At 37.9% G+C, this 27,557-nt stretch overlaps 1 protein-coding gene across 12 annotated transcripts in view; it reads right to left on the reverse strand.

Moving 5' to 3' along the window:
• Nucleotides 1-27,557, reverse strand: part of L3MBTL3 (L3MBTL histone methyl-lysine binding protein 3) — a 106,828-nt gene that overhangs the window by 64,308 nt on the left and 14,963 nt on the right. For 5 of the 12 annotated variants that reach the window (XM_025294556.3, XM_025294558.3, XM_025294559.3 and 2 more), the window contains exons 3-11: nt 20,142-20,258; nt 11,929-12,040; nt 11,479-11,553; nt 9,866-10,025; nt 8,580-8,712; nt 6,680-6,764; nt 4,957-5,048; nt 2,777-2,881; nt 1,113-1,248 (exon numbers count right to left, since the gene is read on the reverse strand). In XM_025294556.3, the coding sequence (XP_025150341.2) occupies nt 1,113-1,248; nt 2,777-2,881; nt 4,957-5,048; nt 6,680-6,764; nt 8,580-8,712; nt 9,866-10,025; nt 11,479-11,553; nt 11,929-12,040; nt 20,142-20,243 (1,000 nt within the window). In that variant the 5' untranslated portion in view covers nt 20,244-20,258. The remainder of the gene's footprint in view (nt 1-1,112; nt 1,249-2,776; nt 2,882-4,956; nt 5,049-6,679; nt 6,765-8,579; nt 8,713-9,865; nt 10,026-11,478; nt 11,554-11,928; nt 12,041-20,141; nt 20,259-27,557) is intronic. The other 7 variants (XM_044924241.2, XM_044924240.2, XM_006069499.4 and 4 more) reach the window with 6 other exon arrangements.

A 27,557-nucleotide genomic window follows, 5' to 3' on the forward strand; every position in this document is an offset into this window, starting at 1 on the left:
GAAATGGCAACCCACTCCAGTGTTCTTGCCTGGAGAATCCCAGGGACAGAGGCGCCTAGTGGGCTGCCATCTATGGGGTCGCACAGAGTCGGACACGACTGAAGTGACTTAGCAGCAGCAGTAACCAGTGACGTTGCTCAGTTGTGTCCAACTCTTTGCAATCCCATGGACTGTAGCCTGCCAGGCTACTCCATCCATGGAATTTTCCAGGCAAGAGTACTGGAGTGGGTTGCCATTTCCTTCTCCAGGGGATCTTCCCGACCCAGGGATCAAACCCAGGTCTCCTGCATAGCAGGCAGAACACTTTACCGTCTAAGCCACCAGGGAAGCCCCAGTAATCCTGAGACCCAGACCAAAAATATCAGACTGGTAACCTGGTTCTTTCACATCAAGCAAACAATACTGAATGCAACATGAAAAGAAAGGAAGTAAGATATTATTAAATACCCTAGGGATGAACTGAAAAAGATACAATCTGTTATTCTTGGATATTTTGTAAAGATGAAATAGGCAAAATCATTGGCAGACTGTAATATAAAAACTTAATAATAAATGAGTAATCACTATTAGTTCAACCCTCACCCAAATTGCTTTTCAGTGTTATAATATAGTCTCCTTTCCAATCTATTAAATATTAAGATAAGTTCAATGCATAATTTCTCAAGGTTTTTTACTTACTGAAATGTTAGTAAACACAGTTATGTAAACAGGTTAGAAATAATTTTGTAATCAGTTATTTCAAGAAGGTATGCATGTATGTGTTGTGTGTGTGTGTGTGTATGTATGAGATAGAAATTTGTAGCTAAAATCTATAGTCAAAGTATCAAATAAGTGTTATGTGACATGCAAATAAGTACATGGACATAGTTTATTCTTTTAAGTAGGGTTCTATTTTTTTAATTTTTTTCACTTTAAAAAAATCTTTCATCATGAACAATAAGCTTAAATTTGGGCCCACATGATTAATAAACATTTTTCATCATGAACAATAATAAGCTTAAATTTGGGCCCACCTGAGTAACCACAAAGTGAATTCTCAAAAATCTAAATTACAATATAAGAAATTAAGTGCTTTCAGAATATAAAATATGAAATTAAAAAAGTGACAATACCTTTTGGAGGATGGAGTTTATGGCCAGTTTTCTCACACCACCCAACTGGGTGGATATCCAGAGCATCGGCATTTACCCAGAAGTCGTAACAATCAGAGTATCCATCAAAGTGCAGCTTTATCCGGTATCCACAAACCTGTAATAGGTAAAGAACAGAATATTTGTGCACATGTACAAAAATAAATTAACATGAATCTCAAGTATGATATGGATTATGTTAGAGCACCATTGTTAAAGGCCACAAAAACAAGTGAACAAATAACAAAATCTAAAGGCAAACGTTATTTTGTTGCGAAGATGAGCTAGGGGTTTCGGCCTCATCCCTAGTGCCATTAGAAGCACATGGATCTGGGTGAAGACTAATTCTCCCATGTAGACAAGTCCCCCTCTTTATCCCCTGCGTTGTACAAGCACAGGGTGCACAGCTCCTGCAGGGCCCAGCGTGGGTGCCCTATTGTGTACTGGCTCAGTGCTGGCTGTCTGTCCTTTACAAAGCTCCACACACAGTGATATCTGGCCAGACCAAGGCTGGTGCACACACAGGGAGAAGTCAACAGTCTCCTTTCCACCAGTAGCAGAGTTATACGAGAAAGAAGAGCTTCCCTAGTTCATACTCAGATGAAACAGGGTCCCTGGAATGTGGTGAGAACTCACTCTATGTAACCCATGCCCAACACTGAGGTCACACATCTGCTTAAATTAGGGCGGCACTTGGTTGGGGGAGTTCTAAGTTAAAAAGTCACGTGGGTTTATGGAGCCTCTGCCAGGTCACGCTTGGCACTAGGCTCGCAAAAGTTCAGCCTCTCAATCTTCTTCCCATTAGCACAGCAGATGGGTTCTATGTTCTGTAGGAGCCAAACTTCTTACAAGACCACTAAGTCACTGAAGGAAAATTATAAGCAAAACTAATACACAAGATCATCTGATTCTTTGAGGAAAATTTTAAAAGATACCTCCCTCAACTCAAGGGACAGAACAAGGAGTCAAGCACATAAAGGAAATAAAAAGTTCTAAAGAGTTCTCAGTAATATATTGTACTAAGTGAAAATGAAGTCGCTCAGTCGTGCTGACTCTTTGTGACCCCATGGACAGTAGCCTGCACCAAGCTCCTCCATCCATGGGATTTTCTAGGCAAGGGTACTGGAGTGGGTTGCCATTTCCTTCTCCAGGGAATCTTCCCGACCCAGGGATCGAACCCAGGTCTCCCACATTGTAGACAGACGCTTTACCGTCTGAGCCACCAGGGAAGTCCATATATTGTACTAAGATACACATAATTGACTTGGACATTTTTTCCTGAAAAACTTCAGAGCTACCTTGAAATACTAAAAATAATACAAGTATCTGTTGGCTTGTCTCTTATGTTAAGGAACATGGTATGGCAAAGGCTATGGCGTGAAATGGACCAGGGTCCAATCGTGGTTCTACTACTTTGAAGTTGTGTGACCTTGTATACCTCACTTAAACTCTCGGAGCCTCAGTTCCTTCATCTATAGAACAGGGATGAAAAAGGGTTCTTGCAAAGATTAAATGAGGTAATGTTTACAAAACACTAGGTACTGTGCCTGGCATAAAGGAAGTGTTCAAAAAATGGCATCTTTTCCCATTATTAAAACCCTATAAGCACTATGTTATCTTAAAAATAAAGAGGAGGCAGAGCTTACCTCAGCCACAGTGAGGACGCAATACACAGACTGGTGTTCAGGGTCCACGCCTTCTAGTTTCATGCCAACTTTAAACCCATTTTTGTTATATGGAAAAGACTGATACTAAAATGTAAAATGACAGCAGTTTTAGTGACTGATAATCATTCTTAAGTAAAGACTACATAACCAAATCATAAACAGCTCTTAAAAATGCAGGGGGAAAAAAAAAGGATCACCCAATCATCTCATGTGAAAACGGACAACACAAAGAGATGACAGAAAAGGAAATTCAAATGTTTTACATATTCGAAAAGATGATCAACCCCCCCATAAGAGTCATACAAAGTAAAATTACAGTAAAATAGATTCCACTTATCAGACTGATAAAGATCAAAAAGTTTGGTTACACTAGCAAAGCTCTAGGGAAAGAGATGTATAAATACATTGCTAATAGGGATATAAATTTGTACAACCTCTAGCAATCTCCTGAGATCTATAAAAAAGAACATTCTCTTTGACTCAGCAATTTTAATCCTAGGAAGTTACCCAACAGAGATAGCCACGTATGTGCAAAATGAGCAGTGTATCAGGCCATTCACTAAAGCATTTACTTAGCAAAAGATTCATGTATATATTATATATTCCACATAGTGGAGAAGGAAATGACAACCCATTCCAATATTTTTGCCTGGAAAATTCCATGGACAGAGGAGCCTGGCGGGCTACAGTCTATGGGGTTGCAAAGAGTCGGACATGACTGAGCACACTCGCAGTCCATATATACAAATAATATTTCATCTTATGTCTGTCCCATAATAACTTAAGCTGGTCTCTACTGACTGACACATGTATGTATGTAACACTCATGTGATATATATATGACATACATATATGACATTTATGTCAACCACAGTATGGACCAGTTTATATTATTATGAAACAAACATAAGATGAAATATTATGTGTGAGTATAAAAGACTGATGGAAGTGGGTAAATGAACTGAGATGGAATAATCTCCAAACTCAGTTAGACAAAAAAAACAAAGTTCAAAACAGTATGTGACATATGTCATCATGTGGTTTAAGGTAGGGGGAAGATTTGCCTATATATTGCTTATATGTACATGTAATTTTCTTATAGCACTTTAAATTTTGAATCATATGAATGTATTGCTGATTCTAATAATTAACTGTATTTAAACTGTTTAAAGTGTAAAAATGTCTATTATGCAAAGGACCAAAGTTGCAAAAAATAATTATACAGAATAAGTCATATGCAATTGCTATTATATCTGAATTAGTCTTAATGTAAATGTAATCATCCCAACATTTACTATTCATCAGTTTTCAAAAAAAATTGTCATTGAATATTCACCACTTCTTAAAAATGGTGCGTTAATATGTATGTAACAAAGTACTGATGGCAGATTTACTATATACCATGTGATATATAATTAAATCATTTAAATCAAGGGTCAGTGAACTACGATCTATGGGACACACCAGCCGACCACTGTTTTTGTGAATTAAATTTCACTGGAATATTAGCCATGTTCATTCATTTATACATTGCCTATGGCTGCTTTCATTACAAGAACAGAGTTAAGCTGTTACAAATGAGACCATATACTCCATAAAGCCTACAAGATTTTCTATTGCCCTTTATGGAAAAAGTCTGCGGATCCCTGGTTTAGCCCAGTGACAGCAGTTCCTACTCAGAACTACTTTTACTGATCTTAACTCACTTCTGATAAAAGATTTTTACTATAGTTAATATAACAATCTGGTTTTTGATGTTCTGTTATATTATGCAAACCTTAGTAACTCATTTTTATTCTCTCAAAGCCATAACATTTTATGTTGTTTTTCTTTATCTACTAGTTTTTCAGTAGTATAGAAGCATCCTTCTTCAAATCAATGCATGAAAGCCTAACAAATGTTGACAGAAAACAGCGCCTGTGTGTAGGTGTGTACTTGTATGTGCGTTGTGTGCCCATACATGTGGCTCTAGGGAAGGTGTGCATATATGATGATAGTTACCCTCCCACTTCCCCCTCCACATATGAAAAACAATATGTTTGAAAAAATTATCCCAAGTCACATTTCCTAGACAGATAGTAGAAACGGCAATACTAATTCCAGACCAGCATTCCAGCTCCTTTGCCCTTATGCACAATGCCTTCTAGAAAGGTCGGTACCTCCTTGAACAGCTTTGCCGGCACGGCCACAGCTTTCTCCTCTTCCAGGTAGGATGCCCAGCACCAAGCTTTCTTTCCTTTAGGAGGCAAACCTGAAAGGCAAATGAGACTAAACTGATAGAATTTCCAGAGCAGGATACTTACTGTAAACTCTCACTTCCCTAACGACCCCCAGGCCTGGCTCTTCTCTTATTTCCATGACTGATATTTCTCAATTTCTTTCCCTGACTCCTCTTCTGAAGAAATGAGAGCTAAAAAGTAAACTATGTGTATACCCAGGAATGAGTGTAGAAGAAAGGAACAGAAGAACTTAAAGTGCTTTTAAAAACTTAAAGTACTTTACTTAAAGTAAAGTACATTTACTTTAAGAACTTAAAGTAAATGAAGGAGATGCAGTAGGAAGCCAAGATAGAACAGAATCATGGAAGCTCAGCAAGTAAAAAGCAGGATGCTCCAAAGTTTTTTCCTGATGAATCAAGAAGCTGAGAACTGAGAAAAGGTCAGTGTACTGAGTAACTTGGGGACTGGCTGCTAACTTGGAGAAGGGTGGGGTGGGGGGAATCAATGCATCCAAGGCCAAATTTTAAGTTGCCAAAGAACACATAAATGATAAAGATACAGAGTCTACAGCAATTTTATTTGGGGTTAATTTAACAAAAAAATGAAAATGAAGAAAGGATATATAATGTTAGGCTTGATGGGAAAGCCTTTCCCTTTTAAAATTGAGGGAAAGATACTGGGAGATGAGCTTAGAACAGGCAATGATAAAGCTCATGAAGAGGAAGAAAATGGAAGACCTAAGAGAGGGAAATGACTGAAGCAACAAGGCCACTGAAGGGCCAGAACCCTGAGAGTAGAAGAAATGAAGGGGAAGGGACAGAAAGGACAAAGACATTTTTGAGGCAGAGTGCAGAGTAACTGAGAATTTACTCCCTTTAATGTCAGTGATGAAATACAGAAGGCCATCCAAATGTAAAAGTTAGGCTGTGTGCTTGATGCAAGTAGAAACATCTCAAAGTGTTTTTAAGAGACGAACAAGGGAGGAATGTGGTTAAGCCCTGAAGAGAAGCACTGGGTTCAGGCCCTGATTCATGGGGACAATGTGATTGGCAGATCAGGATGGGACTGTGCAAAGTACAGTGACCTAACATGGAAGACCGGCCAGGCAGATGTGGCAGGTCCTTCGACACACCCTAGTGGGGCACACAGAAGCTTCTTGGGGAGACAACCCAAGGTCCAGGAAGAATAAGGCAGCAAGTTAGCCCACCAAGTACTGAAGGGCAGGGCCTAAGCTCTAGATTCCTCAGAGAATAAAGTGTTCCTCGAGAAACAAAGAAAGGAAAAAAGGGTACTGTGTCAGGAAGTCATGATTGAGAGAAAAGATTAAAAAAAAAAATCTAAAATTTTATGAAATGAGTAAGACCAGAGGTTTTAGTCAAAGTGCAGAAGCAAAAGAAACCTACCCGATGGAAAAATAAATAACAGAAAATGATCTCAAGTTTTCCCTGATACTGCTTGAAACTTGCTAATTTCCATTTTCCCCTTGCCCTTTTCTACTTCTTCTAAACTCCAACTTTTATTGACACAATTTAACCAAAGAAAATCCCCAAACGATCCTTTAACTGCCATAGTGTGCGTTACAATTAAGACTAAAATGTCTGCCTGTGTGAAATATTTTCAACTTCATAAAATTACAAGTAAAACCTTCCTTTCATCAACTCACCCTGCTTTAATACAGCCGAATCACCTCGTCTTTTCCTTCGGGCTCTCTGTGAACCCCTCAGGATTCTCCCATCTTGTTTGTTTTCCTACAGTAAGGCAGAAAAGTTTATGATTTTTAAAAGTTCATGATATTGGCACCAATGAAAAGTTAGAGAGCTGTTAGAAAGCAATTTTTTGCACCGTTCTTCAGTTTCACTTCATAACTTTGAAAGAAAGAATATAGGTCACTTGAGAACTCTGTTGCTCTTGGCCTAAGGTCCTTACAAAATAAGAATATTTCCAAGAATTACACTCTGTTATAGCACAGATACTGTTCCCACCTCCTTGAAAAGCTTTCTTCTTTCAGTTCCTTGACCACTCTGGTCTGGGTCCCCTGGTACCTCACCGCCCCTCTTTCTTGGTTCTTTTGCTGACATCTCCTGCCATCTAATCCCCTTCTCTTCTTTATCCAATCACTCTCCTTAGGTTTGAAAGATCATCTGTCTGTTAAATATCCCCTGTTTATATCTCGAGCTCTGACTCCATACTCATATATCCAGGTGCCTACCTGGGATTTTCGCTTGGACATCTAATAAGTATCTCAAACGCATGATGGCCAACGTACTCTAATTTCTATACTCCACTCTGGCCTTCCCATTCTCAAGAAATGGTACGATTACCCAGTCAACAGTTCAAGCCAAAGAGCTAGGAGTTATCTCTCATTCTTCTCTCTCCCTCATATACCCTGCCAACTCTGCCTTTAGCATCTATCTCAAAACCACTGCCTTCTATCTTAAACAGCCCTCTTATTTAGTCTACTACAATAAGCTTCCAGCTGGTTTTCCTGATTCTACTGTGTTCTCACATGTCAAAGCTAGAGTGATCATTTTAAAACATCATATCAAAATATTCCTCTTGCCCTCTACTTTCCAATGGCTTCCCAGCACACTCAGAGTAAAGTGACAACCCATGACTCTGGTTTACCATAAAGCCCTGGACTGCAGACAACTCTTCAGTCTCATCTTACTCCACTCTTCTCCAGCCTTCAAGGCTCAGCAACCTTGTCTTCATTTTGCTACACATTTGTGTCTTCTTTTTGCTACACATTTGTGTCTTTTTGCTACACTTGTTTTTACATTATGGTCTTTTCCTCAAACAATTCCATTGCCCTGCAGAGCTCCTTACTCTCAACTTGACATCAGTCTCCTTATGCAGATCATACTGTCCAAGCCACCCTCCCTGGGAGGCCTCCTGATAACCTAGCTTGAAACAGTCAGATTATGTCAATGCTCTATTGTACTTCTCATCACAGTGCTTATCACAGGCTGGTATTTCCCCTAGTGGTTTACTATATGTCCCTGAGAAAAAAGATTCTGTCCTTCTGCTATCTTATTCATCTCTGAATTCCCAGCTCCTAAAACAGTGACTAACCAATAATCATTGCTCAATATTGATCTTAAGGAAAATGCTTTGAGACTTCAAAGTTGTCTTTTCATATAGAGCTACTAATAAATACTTTAGAGATGAGATGTTTATGTTTTAATTAGCATATTTTGAATTAGTTTTCCCTAAATATATCTGACATTTATCTGCCATTTTCTACCTACTCACATAGTATTATAAGATCTGTCTGCAATTTACCAAAATGAGATTGGCATTTTGCTGTCAAAAAGAATTTAAAATTAATTTGCAGAACTGAAGGTTCTGCCAGTGACTCTCTCACTCCAGCAATAAATTTCAGGACTTCCTACTTCTTCACCCTGAGGGAGGGACACTATACTATTTATTATTCTCATCATGAGAGGAGGACTGTCACACAGCGAGAGGACAGGTGGGCACCTGCTGATGGTAAAACAAGGTCACAGAAGCAGCACTGAAACCCTGGTGCCACCTGCACAAGGAGAAGCCCTGTGGGTACTGACCATCTCATCATCCCGCTCTTCTTCCTCCTTGGAGTCAGCTTTCAGAGACAACTTTGGCTTTTTCTTCCTACTACACTTAGAATCTTCTTCCTCGTTGTCTTCTCCCATGTCCCTTTCTTCCTTCTGATCTCTGCTGAATTCATAAACCCAAAAGAGTGACTAGGAAACAATACCCATCAAATATCTGCATGTTGATTAGCAATGCAAAAACCTTTTAAAAATATTTAACCAGGAGGAGAAATGTGTATGTATTAGAATATCATAGATAAGAGACACTTCAGACAAAAATCATGAATGACACTGTCAAGACAAAAAGTGGAAATTAGCTTATATATTAATTTATATAATTATTATAATTATGTAATTAATGATAGAATTTTAAAAGGGCACCAGCCCTACAGGTGAAACAGGTTCTAACAAGTTTTAATTTATTGGTTTTTCACAGCTACCATCCATACTAATAACACAATCAATTATCTGGAGCTATCCTAGTCTTTGGTGGAGATTTTAAAGCAACAATCTAGCAATTATTGAGAATGCCAAGTTCAATCAAAAAAGGCCAAATGTAATTTGGCAAAATACCAGATGGCCAACAAAAACAGACAAATCCCCAGCCTGTGCTAATTAAAATACATGAGAAAGTCCACAAGAACATAAATACCAAGTCATTTATTTGCAGTACACAAATACTTGCAGGAAATACATCTTGTTAGTGATAAGTTGACCTCATCAGAGTCCCCCAAGGCAATCACACCACCATCAGTCACAGCTGATGCCCTGTCTCAGAATCCTCAGTCTGTCCTGAGAACCACAGTGACACAATTACAAGACTCCTCACTATGGCCATTCAGTGGATGCTCAGTCAGGAGAAGCTGTATTTCATTCATGGAGTTTTAGCTGAATTACCTAAGAACTCCTAAAATTTAAACCCAAGTACATTTTCACAAGGATCAGTGTCACTAAAACGTGTATGTAGCCCAAAGAGATCTAAATACTCTCGGCTGGGGAGCAAATTAATGTAAATAAAAGAATAAAGAAAGAGGCCAAGATTGTACTGCAGGTAGGACATGAGCAGTGTAACTCAACTCAGACTGAAGCCACCTGGTCCAGTAGTGGGATTAGGGTTCAAGTGCCTCCGAAGGGAAAGTCTTGACGGGTGGGCTGGAGTGGGGGGGGAGGCATTTGGATGACAGACGTCAGAGAACACTAAAACCTCTCTATTCCCAAGCACCAGGCCCTTGGACTCTAAAACTCATTTTATAAGTGGAATGTGGGCAAAAACCTACTTGTCTTTGATATGTCGAGCACAGTTCTGGCTGCAGTGGTTCCCTCCAGAAAGACACTCATCTACGTTGCCATACTGACAACAGTTCTCACAGAATTGAAGCCCTTCTACTTTCACTGGGTCCTTCAGCCTGAAAGGCATTCCAGTCTTCTCAGAAAAGACTAGAAGGTGAAAAGAAGAAAAAAAAAAACACCTTAAAACCATGACAGAAATCGTGGCAAAATACATTTAAACTTCTTCTTCTAATAATTTTGTTAGCAACACAATAAAAAGGATAATGTTTGTTGAATGAATGAATGAACATTGATCATTCCTTTGGGAGGGAGAGGTGGATGGGCTGGACTGGGATCACTCAAATCATTTACATAACAAAAACATCTGTAGAAAAGACAAGCAAAAGCTTGTCTAATGCCTTTTCTACAGAGTTCAAAGTAAAATGAAGAAAATTTCATTAGTCACTAAATTCAGAAGATGACATTGTCCGTCCATAGAGTCCTTTACAGCTGTTATCTTTTTGACAAAATTTAAAAAGAGTTATCTATGTTATATAATGTTTTTGATGAGTTTTAGTTAATGGGCTGAATCATCTTTCTATTTTACTTTTAATGTAGCAGATCTCCTGAATCATAATTATCCATATTGTCTAGGAGTCCACATTTCCTTTCGTCTGAATCATTAGGCTAATCATTCATTCAGCAAACACTTATTAGGCACCCATTTATGCTAGACACTGATAATGACAGTACAGACCTTGCCCAAGAGAGCTCACAGTCTAGAAGAGAAGACAGGCAAGAAAACCAATATTTATAATAAAATGTGATACATGCAATAATTGAAGCATGAACAAGTTCCAGAAGCAGTGCAGAAGAAGTGACTCATCCAGCCCGGGGTGGGGGTGGGGGTGCGGGTGGGGGCAGTGAGTAGTTTGAGAAAAGATTTTCTGATAGAAAGCCTCAATAGAGTTTTGAAGACCAAAGAGGAATTTACCAACTGGACAAAGAGAGAAACAGCATCCTGGCCAGAAGAAACAGTGTGAGCAAAGGCAAGGAAGCATGAAACCACATAGTCCTGGGAGAATTCTATGTAATTCAGTGCTGCTGGCCCTGCCAGAACACAGCGTACAAAGAACAGAACAGAGAGCAAAGAGACAAAAACAAGCAGGTGGGTGCGGGTCACCCAGATCTTTGTATGTTTTGCTAAAGAGACAATAAGAAGTTGGTGAAGTGTCAGATAAGCAATCTACATCAGTTCCTCTGACTTCAGTGTGCTGGATAAATTGGGGGAGATCAGAAGCAGAGGGATTTTTAAAGAGATGTCTGCAGTGGTTCAAGTGAGAGGTGATAAGGGCCTAAATGAAGACAGCGGCAGTCATAATAAGTAGAAAAGGCCAGATCTGAGACATATTTAGGAAACAAAAACCAAGAGGATTCAGTAACAGGCTATGGGGCTGGGAGAGACCAAATTCAGGATGACTCCTAGATTCCTTGCTTGTCCACTGGGTGGATGGTGCTACCATCAACTGATATTACGGGCTACAGAAGAAAAAGCAGGTTGGGGGAGGGGAGAAAGAAATAGAAAATGAATTGCATTTTAGACATGTGGAGTTTGAGGTACCTGTGGGACATCCAGGTGGAGATGTCCAGTAGGCAGGTGGAAATACGGGCCTGGAGCTCGGGGGAGAGGTCGGGGCTGGAGATATAGATTTAGGAGTCATCAGCATATAGGTGTTAGTTACAACCATCGGAGCAGATGAGAAAAAAGTGGCAGGCTTTTGGCTAAATCACCTGGGTAGGCTATTACAACATGAATTTACTTGGTGATTTTCAATTAACCTTGTGCTATGACAGATCTGGCTTGAGGAAAGAAGACACTTTACAGTTATTTCAAAAATATTAAAGCTGGTTCCATATCAGTTTCATTATAGAAATTTACCTAAGAATATGTGACATGAAGATCACCCAGGATTTTCAAAGTTCAGCCTATTATTATAAAACCTTAGTCTTACATTAAAAACTCTCCAAAAAAAAAAAAAGAGAAAAGACAATGCAGATGGCCCACTCTTACCTTCTTGAGCAGTTGGTACCATCCAAGTTGTAGTTGCTGTTGCTTTTTTAACATTTTCCATCTCACTCTCATCTGTAATAACTTCCAGGGCTCCAAACTCATTTACACGGAACTAGCAGCAACAGAAGAAAGAGGTAGAATTTATAAAAGTGTTCAGAACTGTCACCATTTAAAGGCTGGCACTTAGAGTCTACATTTTAAGAGTTCATTTTAATTTCAACAATGATATTCAGATAAGCCCTAATTATATCCAGATAAACTCACTACCACGATGAAAACCTTTGCATTTAAAAAATCTGGAATTTCGGGAAGAGGGAACAGAACAACGCGGCAAAGCACTTCTTAACAACACAAACCACCACCTTTGCACTGTCTCGTGGACTTGCCAGCTCACTTCTATGGCTCGCAATTTCAAATACTGTTTTTTAGGCTAAGGCTTTTTTTTTTTTTTCACATTTCATATTACGGTTTATTTAATAATTAAAGTTAGTAAAAGCAGAATTACTGTTTTCCCAGGAATCAACTTGTCTCACCCAAGATCACCTAGCTTAAAGAGCAGGAAAAATTACCATTTTAGAAATTCTGACTTGTACATCCAATCTCCATATTCCAAGATGTGAAGAAGGAAGGCTGAAGCATAAGTCATGGGACTCCCCCCAGGCTCTATATTTCCTCTTTCACTGCTCTTTAGAATTCTCCATTATAGTCATTCACTTCTAGTCCTCCCAAACAACTGGTAATATCTGAGAGATCTGAACAAGTCTACTAGCCTCAGGCCAAGTTTACCACTAAAAAGTAAGAGCATTTTGATTTCATGGGTATTCTGGACCCCAAATATTGAAAATTTCCTCTCACCTCATCTCATGGCAAGCCTCAAACCAAATATTCTTCTGCAATCTCCCGGGCATCCTATGTGGAATCATACTGGGCATAATGTGTTGAAGGCTTTGAACCACTACCTGTGTGCAGGAGTCCCATCCTCTTTGAAACAGCTAGGTTGACTCACATTCATGAGAGTCAAAGTTACCCTGTATTCCTTCTGTTTTCCCATAAAACAGAATGACATAAGAGATTCACTAATTTTATCAGGGGACAAAGAGCTAGAAAGCTCAAAATTCAAAAGGATCATAAAACATTGGCTTAAAGTTCTTAGATCGCTCCCAGAAATATATATGAACATGCAAATATGCAGTATTTAAAATGAGGCCTTCTATTTTCCAATTAAAAATCTATTTGGTCAACATGCCAACAGAATGATTAATTTTATCAAACTAGATTCAGACTACAAGTCAGAAAAATCTTCAGCCAAATTTACAACTAATTATTCTTTCCACCAGGTGAAAATAGCACCTTAAACAATTTTCTGCATATGGTCCACAATTATTAAAAGCTTTCTAGATAGAACAAGTGACATAGTTATGGAAAGTGAAAATGTTTTCTCCCTATTATATATTTCAGATACAAGTTTCCAGGTAGCATGCATATACTAAACCTGTGGATTCACCTAAAAATGTCAGTTTAAGAGGTGGTAAAAAGTCAATTGGGAAGGAAAGAGCTAAAAATAACTTCACTTGTTGGGAAAAAATAAAGTTTTAAATGATCAACACTGAAACCAGAATATTTGAAAATAAAGCTGATAGTACCATCTACTGGGCAAGAGTAGAAAAGTCAAGCCATCATGATTATTAATTAATGACATTAAAAACGATGGTGGAAAATCAATTCTGAATGGAATTTTTAAAAAACTAGCATTAGCCCAGGTAAGTAAGTTTACTTTTATTATATGCTGATGTTAATTTAAGCTTTTTGATAAATATTAATACAAAATGTGGGAAACAATACAAAACATTTACATTGCACAGAAAGTCTTCTGTGGTTCAAATTTCCAGACTGCTGCTAAACTACACGCTGGCATTTCAAACACTGAGAAAGAGAGCGCAACTGAATGGAATCTTCAAATCAAAATTCAGACCTGTGACACCTGGGAGTTTTAGGCTGACTTTTAAAGTTAAAAGATAATATTCCCACAGAACAACATTTAATTCTAGTTATCTTTTCCTTCTCCTAATATTCACTGCCAGTAACTGACCTACAGTCTAAGCACAAAGTAAAGATGCGATGCACTTAGGAACACGGTTAACTCCTGTAAGCCGGGGACCCATGGATGGACTTCAGGGATTGATAAATCACATCAAATAAATGCAAAATTATGGTTAAGGGCAGACATTGATTTATCTGTGGATAGGGTTCATTAAGTTTAAAGGCATCCTATACCGCTGGGGGAAAAAAAAAACAAAACAGAACTCCTAAAGGAAAACAGGCAGAACACTGTCTGACATAAATTATAGGAATATTTCTGGGGGATCTATCTCCTAACACAAAACAAATAAAAGCCCAAAGTGGGGCACCTATTTAAATGTAAAAGCTTTGCACAGTACACATCAACAAAAGGAAAAGATAACCTACTGAATGGGAGAAAATATCTGCAAATGATATGAGCAATAGGGGTTTACATCTATTTATCTAAACAACTCATACAACTCAACACCAAAAAAACAAACAGCCCAACTAAAAAATGAGCAGAAGAACATAATAGACATTTTCCCCCAAAAAAAAAATGAATGGCCAATAGACACATAAAAAGATGCTCAACATCGCTAATCATCAGGGAAATGCAAATCAAAACCACTGTCATTGTATGTATCATCACCTCACAACTGTCAGAACGGCCAGCATGAAACTGGATACAAACAACAAATTCTGGCGAGGATATGGAGAAAAGGAAACCCTCCTATACTTTGGTGGGACTGTAACTTGGTGTACTCATTGTGGAGAACACTATGGAAGTTTCTCAAAGACCTAAAAACAGAACTACCATATGAGCCAACAGTTTCATTCCTAAGAATATATAAAAAAAAACCAAAACACTAATTTTAAAACATACTTGCACCCCAATGATTATAGCAGCATTGTTTACAACTGCCAAGACATGGATGCAACCTAAGTGTCCAACAGATGAATGGATAAAGAAAATGTGATACACACACACACACACATACACAATGGAATACTATGCAGCCACAAAAAGAATGAAATTTTGCCATATGCAGCAACATGGATAAGTGATACAAGTCAGACAGAGAAACACAAATATTTTATGGTATCACTCATATACAGAATCTAAAAACAAAACAAACTAGTGAATATAACAAAAAGAAACATACTTACAGATATAGAGAACAAACTATTGGTTACCAGTGGGGAGAGGGAAAGGGGACAAGGCAACATGGGGATTAAGGCACTAAGAGTTATAAACTATTAGGTACAATATAAGCTATAAGGATATATTGTACAACATGGGGAAATATAACCAATGTTAATAATTATAAGTAGACTAGAACCTTTTAAAATTGCAAATCACTAAATTGTACACCTGTAACTTATAATAAAACATTAACCTCAAAGTGTTTTTAAAGTATCCTATGATATGCTCAAAGTCTGAAATTGGTAACATTTTATGAATGCTGCTAGAACCATAGAAACTTGATAAAATCACTTTTTTCCAGGTTATTGGTTCTTTTAGACACCTTAAAAGCAGTATAAAAAAAATAGCAACTGACTCCATTCTACAATCAAGAATGCAAAAATTACAAACTTTATAAAAGGACTTTATAAAGCAAATCAAGCGTATTAGTTGAGACTAACTTTTTCTGTTAGTGGATACATACAGGTCAATCAGAAAACAATTATGCCTGAAATATATAAGGGGTTGAGAAGGTTTTACTTGTTTGTCTTGGCTTAAACTACCTTTGATTCATTCTCTTCTTTATTTTTGCTTCTAGAGACAAAGGGTCTTTAGCCTATTTGTGCCTGTCTTTAATAACAGATCATTAAAAGACACTGCTGAGATTACTGTTTTTATTACTTACGACATTGAAATAAATGTTGAGTTCTACTTACCAATCTGTTTTAAGGGCAAAGATATTTAGTAACTAAAGTGTTCTGAACGCCAATCAAGACAAGGCAAACCCTGCACAGAGTGCAGTGAATTTTCCAGTTGGGTTTCTGCATCACTGCTGCTGGGTCTTGCTCCCGGTTAAGTGGCAACTATTCTTTCGAGATAAGATGCTATCGCTGTTGGGAGTGTACTGACATTTTACTGAGGGATGCTGGAAGGCTAAATCCTTATGACACAGAGGAATAATTCTCTGTGGATCAATTTCGGAAATCGTATAAGAAGTTTAGGTAGAGAACTGCTTAGGGACAGCAAACCCTACCGTGCATCTTTCCACTAGCCTCACCACTTAAGTCGCTTGCCTGCTCTTACAGCTGGCCCTGAGATATTAATCTACAAACACTGTTGTGCATTTTAAAGGAACAAATTAGACAACAGTAAAGTTTCCAAAGCTTGTTTAAGTGAAAATGTCTTGTTAATGACTACAAGAGGACCAGCAGACACTTCCTGGTCTCCCCTAATACTGGACTTGCTGATGCTGACCCCCTTTCTGAATGTCCCTCTCTCTCCCTTCTCCCATCCCCGTCCCAAAAAGTCCTCACAGACTCCTACCTATTTTCAGGCACCTGAAAGCTCACGTGACATCTGTTTCCAAAACCCTCCTGATCCCTCCAGCTAACATAATACTGCCTCTAAACTGCTGTTAACATTTTCCTTTCATCTCTTTCGATATGAAAACATTTCTCTTGTTAGACTGAAGAATAGCAGTGTAAGAGAATCCATTTTAAAATCAGAAAAGCCTGGTTTTAAGACCCAGTTCTACCAATAACTAACTGTCTGACCTTGAGCAAGTGACATTAACCACCCCAGGCCTCTGTTTACCTCATCTGTAAACTAGCATCAGTGACAGAAACTGCCTTAAATAAGTGACTTAAAGTAAAAGGCGTAGGGCCAATCCCTGATGACTCAGTGTGTAAAGAATCCACCTGCAATTCAGGAACACAGGAGACAAAGGTTCGATCTCTGGGTCGGGAAGATCCTCTGGAGAAGGAAAAGGCAACCCACTCCAGTATTCTTGCCTGGAAAATCCCATGGACAGAGGAGCTTAGCAGGCTACACAGCCAATGGGGTCGCAAAGAGTCGGATACAACTGAGCAACTACACACAAGAAACAAAGAGCTCACCAGAGAATAAGTTCTCTATTCTTTCTGCTACTGCACCCAAAAAAGGAGCTTTTGCACTCTGCTTCCTATAAGGGTTGGTTAGCCCAGTGAGAAGTGGGGAATGGGGACTCCAGCAACAGGGACCAGTAAAAAGAGACCAAGGTGTGAACGAGCTGACTGGGCTGGAGAGGAAACCGGGTGGCATGGAGATGTGAAACAAGATGCAGCTGGGGAGAAAAGTAATGGTCAGACCACCAAAAACCTTTTGTGGTGAACTTAAGGGGTTTGAACCTTATCACGAAAGATACAGGAAACTGCTAAGGATTTTAAGCAGAAGAGTGATGTAACTTGATTGGCCAGCAATCATGAGGCTTTTACAGAGTTTTGAAAAGTTCTTTCAAAACGGCAATAAACTGAAGCATATAAAAACCTGTTCCCATGAAAAGAAACTGACTTCTATGTATTTCCTGAATTAACTTCAGCTGGTTGTCTTAGTGATTGCGCATTAGAAAAGCCACATGCCTTCATCCATTAAAAAAAAAGAAAAGCTTCTAGGTTCAAATAGGCAAAGTATGATGCAGGAGAGTAAATTTCATGATTTATTTAAAATTCTTTCCAATAACTTGGCTTCCCTGGTGGCTCAGCTGGTAAAAAGCGTCTGCCTACAATGCGGGAGACCTGGGTTTGATCCCTGGGTGGAGAAGATCCCTGGAGAAGGAAATGGCAACCCACTCCAGTATTCTTGCCTGGAAAATCCCATGGACAGAGGAGCCTGATAGGCTACAGTCCATGGGGTCGCAAAGGGTCGGACACGACTGAGCAACTTCACTTCACTTCACTTCACTTCCAATAACTTAATTGTGAAAAAATAAATTTCTCAATCAGATCTCCTAAGCAACTCAAATTTTAATATGAAGAGCAAGTGAGTCTTAAGCAATATAATCAACTGGTGAGTCTTTGACTCTCTTTGGATAAAAGGAGTTCTAAAGTAGAAAATGTTTTTTAAATTATTTTTTTAAGTGGGATATCAAACTGTCAACAGCACATAAAGTAAACTGGGTACATGGCAATTACCCAGGTAATTAGATGAGTCTAAAAGTCAAATCAAATAACCTAGTTTATAATACCCACTAAGTGGCTTAATTACCTGATTACCTTTATAAAAGTAATAGGTTAATTCCTAAAATCCATTGCTTAAAAAACCTTCAGGCAATCTAAATTTCTCAGGGATGGAGACGTCACTCTATTATTAAAATCTAACTGAAAAAAAGTATAAAATTTCATCACCCACCTGACACACACACACACACAAAGCCATTCAGAAGAAAAAGGATAAAAATGTACAAGAAAAATAAGACTCTGAAACAATAAAAAAGGTAGTTTACATAATATACCATAAAGCAAGAAAAGATAGAATTTGTTAATTTTTTTTACACGTATTTTTTTTTAATCCTTATAACCAGCTTATGACATAGATCCTATATCTCCATTTTGCAGATAAAGATTCTGAAGTTCAATTTAAACAAAACTCATTTAGCTAGTATGTGGTTGACACTATCAGAATCTCAAACAGTTGTTCCTTCTCAAAATTTTCAGCACTCTGTTTCCATCATATCTAATCCAGATGAACATTTGGAGAATGTTAGAGCAGATAAAATCCTTGGTATTCATTTAATTCCTTATTTTACTAAAGAGGAAACTGGCCCCAAAGAGATTAACTGACTTGTTCAAGGTCACAGAAAACTAACACTAAAAACCAGATTGTCTTCCCAGATTTCACTAAACCTCACTGCAATATTTTTGTTAAGCTAAACTCAGATAGATATGTTGGCACACAGCACTTAATTAAACCAAAACCAACTAAAATCTAAGTATTTTTCCAACAACAAGCAGACTGTCCAAATCTCACCACTGAGGATCAACTAGAAAAGTTTTGGCTCAGGTACTTGTCAAGTAGCCACTAAAAGGGAGCAGATTCCAAGTCAATATTAGGGTGCATGAATTCCTAGTCAAGACAGGCAAGAAAGACAAGCATTAGCGAGGTAAGCCAAGAGACAGTCAGGGAGATCAGAAGTTCAAACACCTAAGTGACCAAGTACAAACACGAAGTCTAAAGGGCCACAGACAGGTTCAAGGTCCCAGAGATAGGATTGGAGCAAAAGCAAATTAGAAATGAGAGGTGGGTGCTTGCACAACCCTGTTCCATGGGGCAGCAGGTGTGGTCCTGGAGTGGCTCAGGCGGGGGCAGGGGGTGCTGGGGAAAAGGGGGCAGGGTGAGCACCTAGAAAAGGAGCAGACTGAAGCACTGCTCTCTGAAGAGAGTTCTCATTGTTACAAAAGCAGTCTCATTTACAGGAAGCACGAGCTTCCAAACAAGTGATTATACAAAAATCCATATTCACAGTTTACAGTATAAATAATTTAAGGGAGGTGAACAGTCCTGTTTATTCAGTATTTTAGCTTTATCCAGTTTTTACATGAAAAAACTAGGACACAGGGAGGGTAGCTTTTCACTTCAGTTACAAAGCCCATCACTACAAAACATATACAAAGCTAGGCCTTCTAAGTCTACCATTCTTAAAATTTATTAGCCATAGAAATCCTGAAACGATCTTCCTTGAAACTATACATTAATTTCTACAAAATGAGTACAGATTGCAGAAGGATTTCTTAGTCCCCCACCCCAAATGACAAAGGCGTCTGCCAATCCACCAGCCGTGTATTGTCTTGAGAGGCAGAGGAACAAGTATCACACAAAACTATAGCCACTGTGCTTCAGTAAAGAATTCGCCTGCAATGCAGGAGACACCAGAGACGCAGATTCAATCCCTGGGTCAGGAAAATCCCCTGGAGGAAGGCATGGCAACACACTCCAGTAATCTTGCTGGGAAAATCCCACAGACAGACGAGTCCAGCAGGCTACAGTCCATAGGGTCGCAAAGAGTCAGGCATGACTGAAGCAACTGAATACACCTACACACACCTATGCTTAATGCTTTTAATCCTTGTGTCACATATGTGCTCAAATTCATTTTAATAATAAACACAAACAGATATACACACATATACAGTTGTATGCAATACAGACAGCTTACCTTTAAGTCACTTCCTGGTAATGTACCTACTCCATCCTTCCAATCCATAACACTGAATACATCAAATTCTTGACCACTTGTGCTAGAGGCAGATTCAGTCATGATTTATTTTTTAACCTGGAAAAGGGAAAAAAGGGCATAGTACCACATAGTCTACATGCAAATCAATTTTTATTTCAGTGGTCATTCCTTCCGTTTCCCTTAACTACATAATTTTCTTGGTCACAATGTCCCACATCCAGAGATTTAGAAATACCTGCTTCAGAAACATTTTTTCTAGTGTAATCTAAAGTATATCACAGGAGAAAATAAGTTCTAGTTTAAACAAAAAGTACCATGGTAAACCTTTGCCATTGTTAGAAAAGGAATTCACTGTTTCATAGCATACTCACTTAAAACAGAAAGTCTTGATTACATAGGGATAGAATTCTTCACCCTCTAAGTTTTTTCTTCCCCTTCTAAGACTTTGAAAAGAGAGTAGATGTGCATAAAGGAGAGTACCCAATATAAAATGTTGAAAAAGAAAAGAAAGGCCATTTAGATTTTAAAAAAAGAAGATGAAAAGAACAAGAAAATTCAGTCCATTATTGAATGCCATCTTCACTAAATTTGTCAATTGTCTGTTCTATCAACACAACAAATACATAGTATGATTGATTCAATAAACTTATTTATTTAATTTAGTTGAAACAGCTGCCAAACTGATGTTCTTAGAAATACGAAAACAGTCTCAAAATGTAGAGCAAACATAATAGGCTATGTTAAGATAACCAGTTTGGGTAGCTACACTGTGATAATACTTTTAACTTTCTTTCATTTAAAAAAAAATTCAAAAACAAACTTTTTCATAATCATATACCCACTGGTGGTAGTATTGATACTGTTACTCTGAGGCTGCTGTCTGTGTGGTATGGGATAAAACAAGTAAGTAATTACACTGGTGTCACTGACAAGTGGTCAAAGATCAATGGGTCCTAAATCTGAATGGAAGTTTCATTATGATTCCATGATGCACTTTGCTTTAGAAATATGCATATTTTCTAGCTTTGCCCAGACAAACTCTGGAAAACAACCACCAGTCAAAATTAATTGCCTAGTGTTCAGACTATAGTCTCTAAATGCCATTTCTCCCAGGTCTTCCCAGAGAACAAGCTAACTGGCAGCAGGAAATGTGCAAGATGAATCAGGAACATCTTATCAAATTAAAAAGCGAGGAAGCTATCAAAGACAGCAGAGTTCACACCAAAAGGACTCAGAGACCAATCTGAAAAGGCTTCTGTTGGCCAAAGTAAGGATATTAGCTGCAGTGACTTGAAACATATCAAATAGGTTTAAATTATTATGAGTTCACAACGATATTCAAAACCAACCAATCAAGAACACCCCATTGATCTCCTTTTTGCTGCTAAGTCGCTTCAGTCGTGTCCGACTGTGCGACCCCAGAGATGGCAGCCCACCAGGCTCCCCCATCCCTGGGATTCTCCAGGCAAGAACACTGGAGTGGGTTGCCATTTCCTTCTCCATTTGAGAATACAAGGGAACCACTAATTCATTATTGGGAAAAAGAAATAAGGATTTATCCTGACTGTATCACATGAGATCAATAAGAACTATATCTCAGGGAAACCAAATCATTGGTGAAAGGAAGCTTCCTTTTAGAAAAAAATTCTTGGTAATAAGAAGGAATGATAAAACTGAAACATAACCATTTGCAACTTTAAAAATAATGGCTCTAGACAATAACCATGAGTGCCTTCTAAGAATACCTACCAAGCCAATACCATCTATGAAGCAGTCTTGACAGGAAAAAATTACATCAAATCTGATGTGATCAAGTCTATTCACAGGAAATACCATAGACAAAAGAACATGTGAAATCACACCAAAAAGATGTAAGAAGCAAGATACGAGTTGTTCTGGGAATTTCAAGAGGTCCAAGAAGTCAAAATTATTTTCATAAAAATACTAGCACATTATTTGCCTTTTTCACTATGCTGATATTTACGCTGATGGGCCAAAACAACAGTGGGTTAACCTGCTGGAGCAGAAGCACCCAGCTACAGGAGGAGTCATTTCAGTAGGAGTCAACAAATGCCAGACTCACTAAAGACCATCTCTGATGAAGTAAAATAATAAACTGTATTAAGTCTTGATATTTGAATATGTATCTTTTTAATATTCTGTCTGATGAAAGAGGAGTATGCACACAGAGCTCAGGCATGCCAAAGTACCATGGCTGTCTCCAGGCAAAGTACTTGTGAACTGTTTGAGAGGCAAGCTGAACAAGCTGTTTTTTTGGGGTTTGTTTTTTTTTTTCCTTTGAAATCCCACTTTTACTTCAAAAATTATGTTTATTCAAGTTTGGATATCTGGAAAATACACTGTCAAAAATAAATGAAGAGTTTGTCATATGAAGGAAAACAGTGACAGCATGTTACTAATGTAATGATACAACTTGAACATTTTGGAAAACCTTTATGTACCACGATGAGCCTGACAGCTTCCCAATAGCTATAGACTTTTCCAAGGAGATGGATGGTGATATTCATGAAAATGACCTTTAAAGATACTTAATAATGAAATATGTCATAACTCAGTTAGGCAGTATTTTCCAAACAACCAACGCTTAAAGTTACAAAATTATGCATGGTTAAAGGGTCCATTCAGAATATAGGACAGGCCAATGTGATTTTAATGTAACAGAATACAGAAAACTCATTGATAAGATTTCAAATCGCACACTGCAACTAACCTTTAAGAAACTACCACATGTCAAGTTTTGGTATAATATTAAAGAATATCCATCATTAAATGAAAAACTTAAAATATTCCTCCCTTTTCCAACTCCATACCAGTGTGAAGGAGACTTTCTTCACATGCTTCAATCAAAACAATGTATTGCAACTGACTGAATTCAGAAACTGATGGGAGAATTCAGCTGTCTTCTATTAAGCAGACATAACAGAGATTTGCAAAAATGTAATACAGTGCTACTTTTCTCACCTTTTCTTTTAAATTTTGGAAATTATCATTATATTTCATAAAAAGTGTGCTTGTATACACTTAGGTAATCAATTTACCATTGTTATAAGTAATAAATAACCAATATATTTTAATTTCTAATGCAGTAAATATTGATAAGTGTAACATAAAAACAATAGGTCTTTGTTTTTTTTTTTCATTTTTTAGAGCATAAAGGGGAGACTTTTAGACCCAAAAGTCTGAAAGCCATTGCTAGACAAGATTAAAAAGTTGTTTTCTGCACATACACACAAAAAAAATTTTTAAGGAATGATAAATAAGCAAACAAAAGAGGAAATCTAAAATTTAGATTGAGACATATTAACTAATCAATCATATTCTGCATTTCATAGATCTTGTTTCAACCCTGATTTAAATTATTTTAAAAAAAGATTATTAGGTAGGAGGGGAAGTATGAATACCAACTATTTGATGATATTAGGGAAATACAGTTGCTTTTTTTAGAGAGATGATACATACTTTAAAGAGAGGAGGCCTTCCATGTATTTTTAGAGATACAAATCAAAATTGTGAAATGAAATGCTACAAGGTGAGGAAGTTGCTACAAATTAATTAAGCGGTAAAGTGGTGAAACAAGACTGGCAACATCCTGGAAAACTGCGAAGAGGAGTGAAGGGTCCAGAGTAGTTATTATACTACATTCTATACATCTTAAATACTCAATAGGAAAAAAACCCCCCAAAACCCTGTATTTCTCTGAGTTATAATGTGAGCTATAAAGACTTAGCATTCACGTATGCAAGTTGTAAAGGCCTGAGAAGAATCCATCTAAAAAGCAGTAAAAATAAGAAATAAATTAAGACTCATACTGATGTTCTCTATGACTCCTACCTCACTAAATAAACAAAAGACACGAACCTGACTTCCCTATTAAATAATGTAGGAGTGGCAACTTTTTCCTGATAAAGTGATAGTATAATTTTCCCCCTGGTGGATGAACGAGGTAAAACCTGAGTGCTCTTGCAAAAAGAAACATTGTAAATGTATTAATTCAATCTCACCTTCTTCCAAAAAAGGATTCAAAGCATTAGATAATTTATAAAAATTATTTATTTCATTTCCTTCTTTCTCACAGAAAGATGGGTTCTATTATCCCTCTAGTTGATGTTGGAGAAAGTGAGTTGCAGAGTTCAGTAACTCACCCAGAATCATATTTGGTGACACAGTCAGGATTGAACCCAGATCAGCCTGATTCTGACCCTGGTGTTTTTCTTCAACCACTGTCTTCCTGTTTCAAACTCTTATCCCCTCTGAGAATCTGGCTAAGGCTATTTTTCCTTATTTTACTTTCTGGAACAAGAAAATCCAGAAACCAGCTTACTAGGTCCGAAGTTCTTGATGTATATAGATTAATACAACATGTATCCTTTTAAGAAAATGCCATCAAATATATGCTTATTAACAAAATGTCACTGAGACACATATCCAACACATAGATTTCTGGTCTTTTCCTACCTAAAAACCATACATGTATGAAATTTACAACAGCAAAATCCTGTCTGTGACTAGGAGGAGGAATAGAAAAATAAGAGAAATCTAAAAGTTATCATTGTACAAAGGCTGCAGTAAATGTTTATTATATATTTTAGGAAATAATTAGCATACAAAACACTGGTAATGTTATATAGTATATTCTGCCTGTAAGCACATATCTAACATTTATAAAAATTGTTTTCATCCATTATCTCAGTCTAAAGTTTATGGTGATTTTGTATAAAATTCTATAGCATAAAAATATTCACTACCTTCCTTTCCTTCATCTAATTTTGAAGTCACTATCACATAAATTATGAACAGCTAGTATAGATTAGGCATTTTTTCCACCATCTCCTAATCAGGTAGAACAACCAGAAGCCAATATTATTTTAACAGAAGCTGTTTTTATGACACCTTTTTCCTCTTTTTCTGTCTTCTGTAAGTGTGTGATCTTGTATACAAACATACCGTCTTTTCATGCCAACAAATTATGCTTCTAAGAGTTAAGCGAATTTTTTTAGTACTTAGAAATGCTATCCTTTGTATTTTCTTTAATTATCATCTGGCACTATCCCATCACCTCATGTGTAACCTGTACTCTACAGGCCTAAAAACCAGGTAGGTTAAGTCACTCACCATTTAAGTCACGAGCAGTATTTCTCATTGTGCAGAAAAGCATACTCCAAATCTCTTGTTAAGTCTGCTGAGATTTCCTAAGGCAGTACCTTAAACGTGTACCATGATGTATCCTCTGTGTTATTAGCCCAGATCTACCATTTTTCTCCAGTGCATGCATGTTAAGTCGCTTCAGTCATGTCCTACTCTTTGCGATCCCAAGGACTGTAGCCCGCCAGACACCTCTGTCCATAGGATTCCCCAGGCAAGGATACTGGACTGGGTTGCCATTCCCTCCTCCAGGGGATCTTCCCAACCCAGGGATCAAACCCATGTCTCTTGCATTTCCCACATTGGCAGGTGGGTTCTTTACCAGTCCAGCCATTGCTGATATCAAAAGGGACAGCTTTGGAGATCAGATATCCAGGAAATGCACCAATGCAGCTTCTGATTTCCACTCACCTATACTATACCTTGGAGAAGGCAATGGCACCCCACTCCAGTACTCTTGCCTGGAAAATCCCATGGACGGAGGAGCCTGATAGGTCACTAAGAGTCGGACACGACTGAGTGACTTTCCTTTCACTTTTCACTTTCATGCACTGGAGAAGGAAAAGGCAACCCACTCCAGTGTTCGTGCCTGGAGAATCCCAGGAACGGCGGAGCCTGGTGGGCTGCCGTCTATGGGGTGGCACAGAGTCCGACACAACTGAAGTGACTTAGCAGCAGCATACTATACCTGACAATGGCTAATATCAAGGGTACTGACACCCAGTGTGTTCCCGCCAATGCCTACAGTAGATGTCTCATCAATACTGTAGGTGGAGATCATTACTGCTGGCACCAATGCAAATGTATGATACTCTCAAAGTCCCTCCTGTGTGAAACAGTTCACTTTAGTTTTTACTCTTTTTATTATAATTTCCTTGCATAATAATCTACAAAAGGGCTGGCTGACAGACTAAATGACATTTAACATAGAATTACCTCCTCTGAACAGCACTGAAACATGTATATTACCATATGTAAAATAGATGACTAGTGCAAGTTCGATGCATGAAGCAGGGCACTCAAAGCCTCAAAGCCAGGGCTCTGGAACAACCCAGAGGGATGGGGTAGGGAGGGAGGTGGGAGTGGGTTTCAGGATAGGGGGACACATGTGCACCCATGGGTGATTCATGTCGATGTATGGCAAAAACCACCACAATATTGCAAAGAAATTATCCTCCAATTAAAATAAATAAAAATTTTAAAAATTACCTCCTCTTTCTCTCCTGCTCCACCCCCTGCCTCTAAACCAAAGCTGTGCAACTTGACTCTCCCTTGGAATCATTTATCAAATGGATACACTTCCCCAATCTCTCACACAAAGAAATTCCTGGAAGCCCTGGCTTACCATGTACCACCAGGAATCTAGAAACATTAAGTGGTAATGAAATTAATTAATATCTTGTATTAAAAAAAATCCTATAAGAATATGGAGATATGGGCCCTCTCATACACTATGGTAGCATTGATTGAAACAACCTCCACTCTACGGAAATGAATTTTCAAGAACATATCCTCCAATTCAGTCCTTCTATCTCTAGAAATTTATCCCATAGATACTTGCACATGTGTATAAAAAATGTAAAAGGTGATCCATGGACTATAGCACTGCTGGTAATGTCAAAAAACTGGAAACGACCCGAGTGTCCATCAGTAAAGGAAAACTGTGGTACATCCACCCAATAGTATAAAATACCACTATAGAAAACCATGAGGAAACTCTTTACATTCTGATACAGATGAAGCTCCAAGATACAATGAATACTACTAATTTTACATAGGTTATATAAACAGTGTGATACAATTTGTGTAAAACAAATGGGGCATATATCAGTATGAGTATTGCTTATATATACATAGACTATCTTTACAAGGATTTGTCAAAAGCTGGTTAACACTGCCTGCCTCCAGCAAGGGGCAATGGTAGGTTGAAAGACAGCTAAAGGATGGGAACCTACTCTCTGTGGCCACTTTAGCACCTGTTGAATATTTAAATGTATATTTTTTTTAAGAAAAAAATTACATAAAAATATATTTTAAAATTCTATTTCATATTTATTTAAAATACGCTATGTTATGAAAGGTGCTTCTCCTTACAAAAATATTTAGCTTCTTATTGATGTCAACAATTGAAGCCATAGCCTGGAAGGCACTAGGGGAAAAGGACTTCCCCAAAACTCTTGTGTAACTTAACTAGTAGGTATTTAACATACTACAAATGTATCAGCTACATTT

The sequence above is a fragment of the Bubalus bubalis genome, chromosome 10, assembly GCF_019923935.1.
Source record: "Bubalus bubalis isolate 160015118507 breed Murrah chromosome 10, NDDB_SH_1, whole genome shotgun sequence".
Classification (NCBI taxonomy): Eukaryota; Metazoa; Chordata; class Mammalia; order Artiodactyla; family Bovidae; genus Bubalus; species Bubalus bubalis.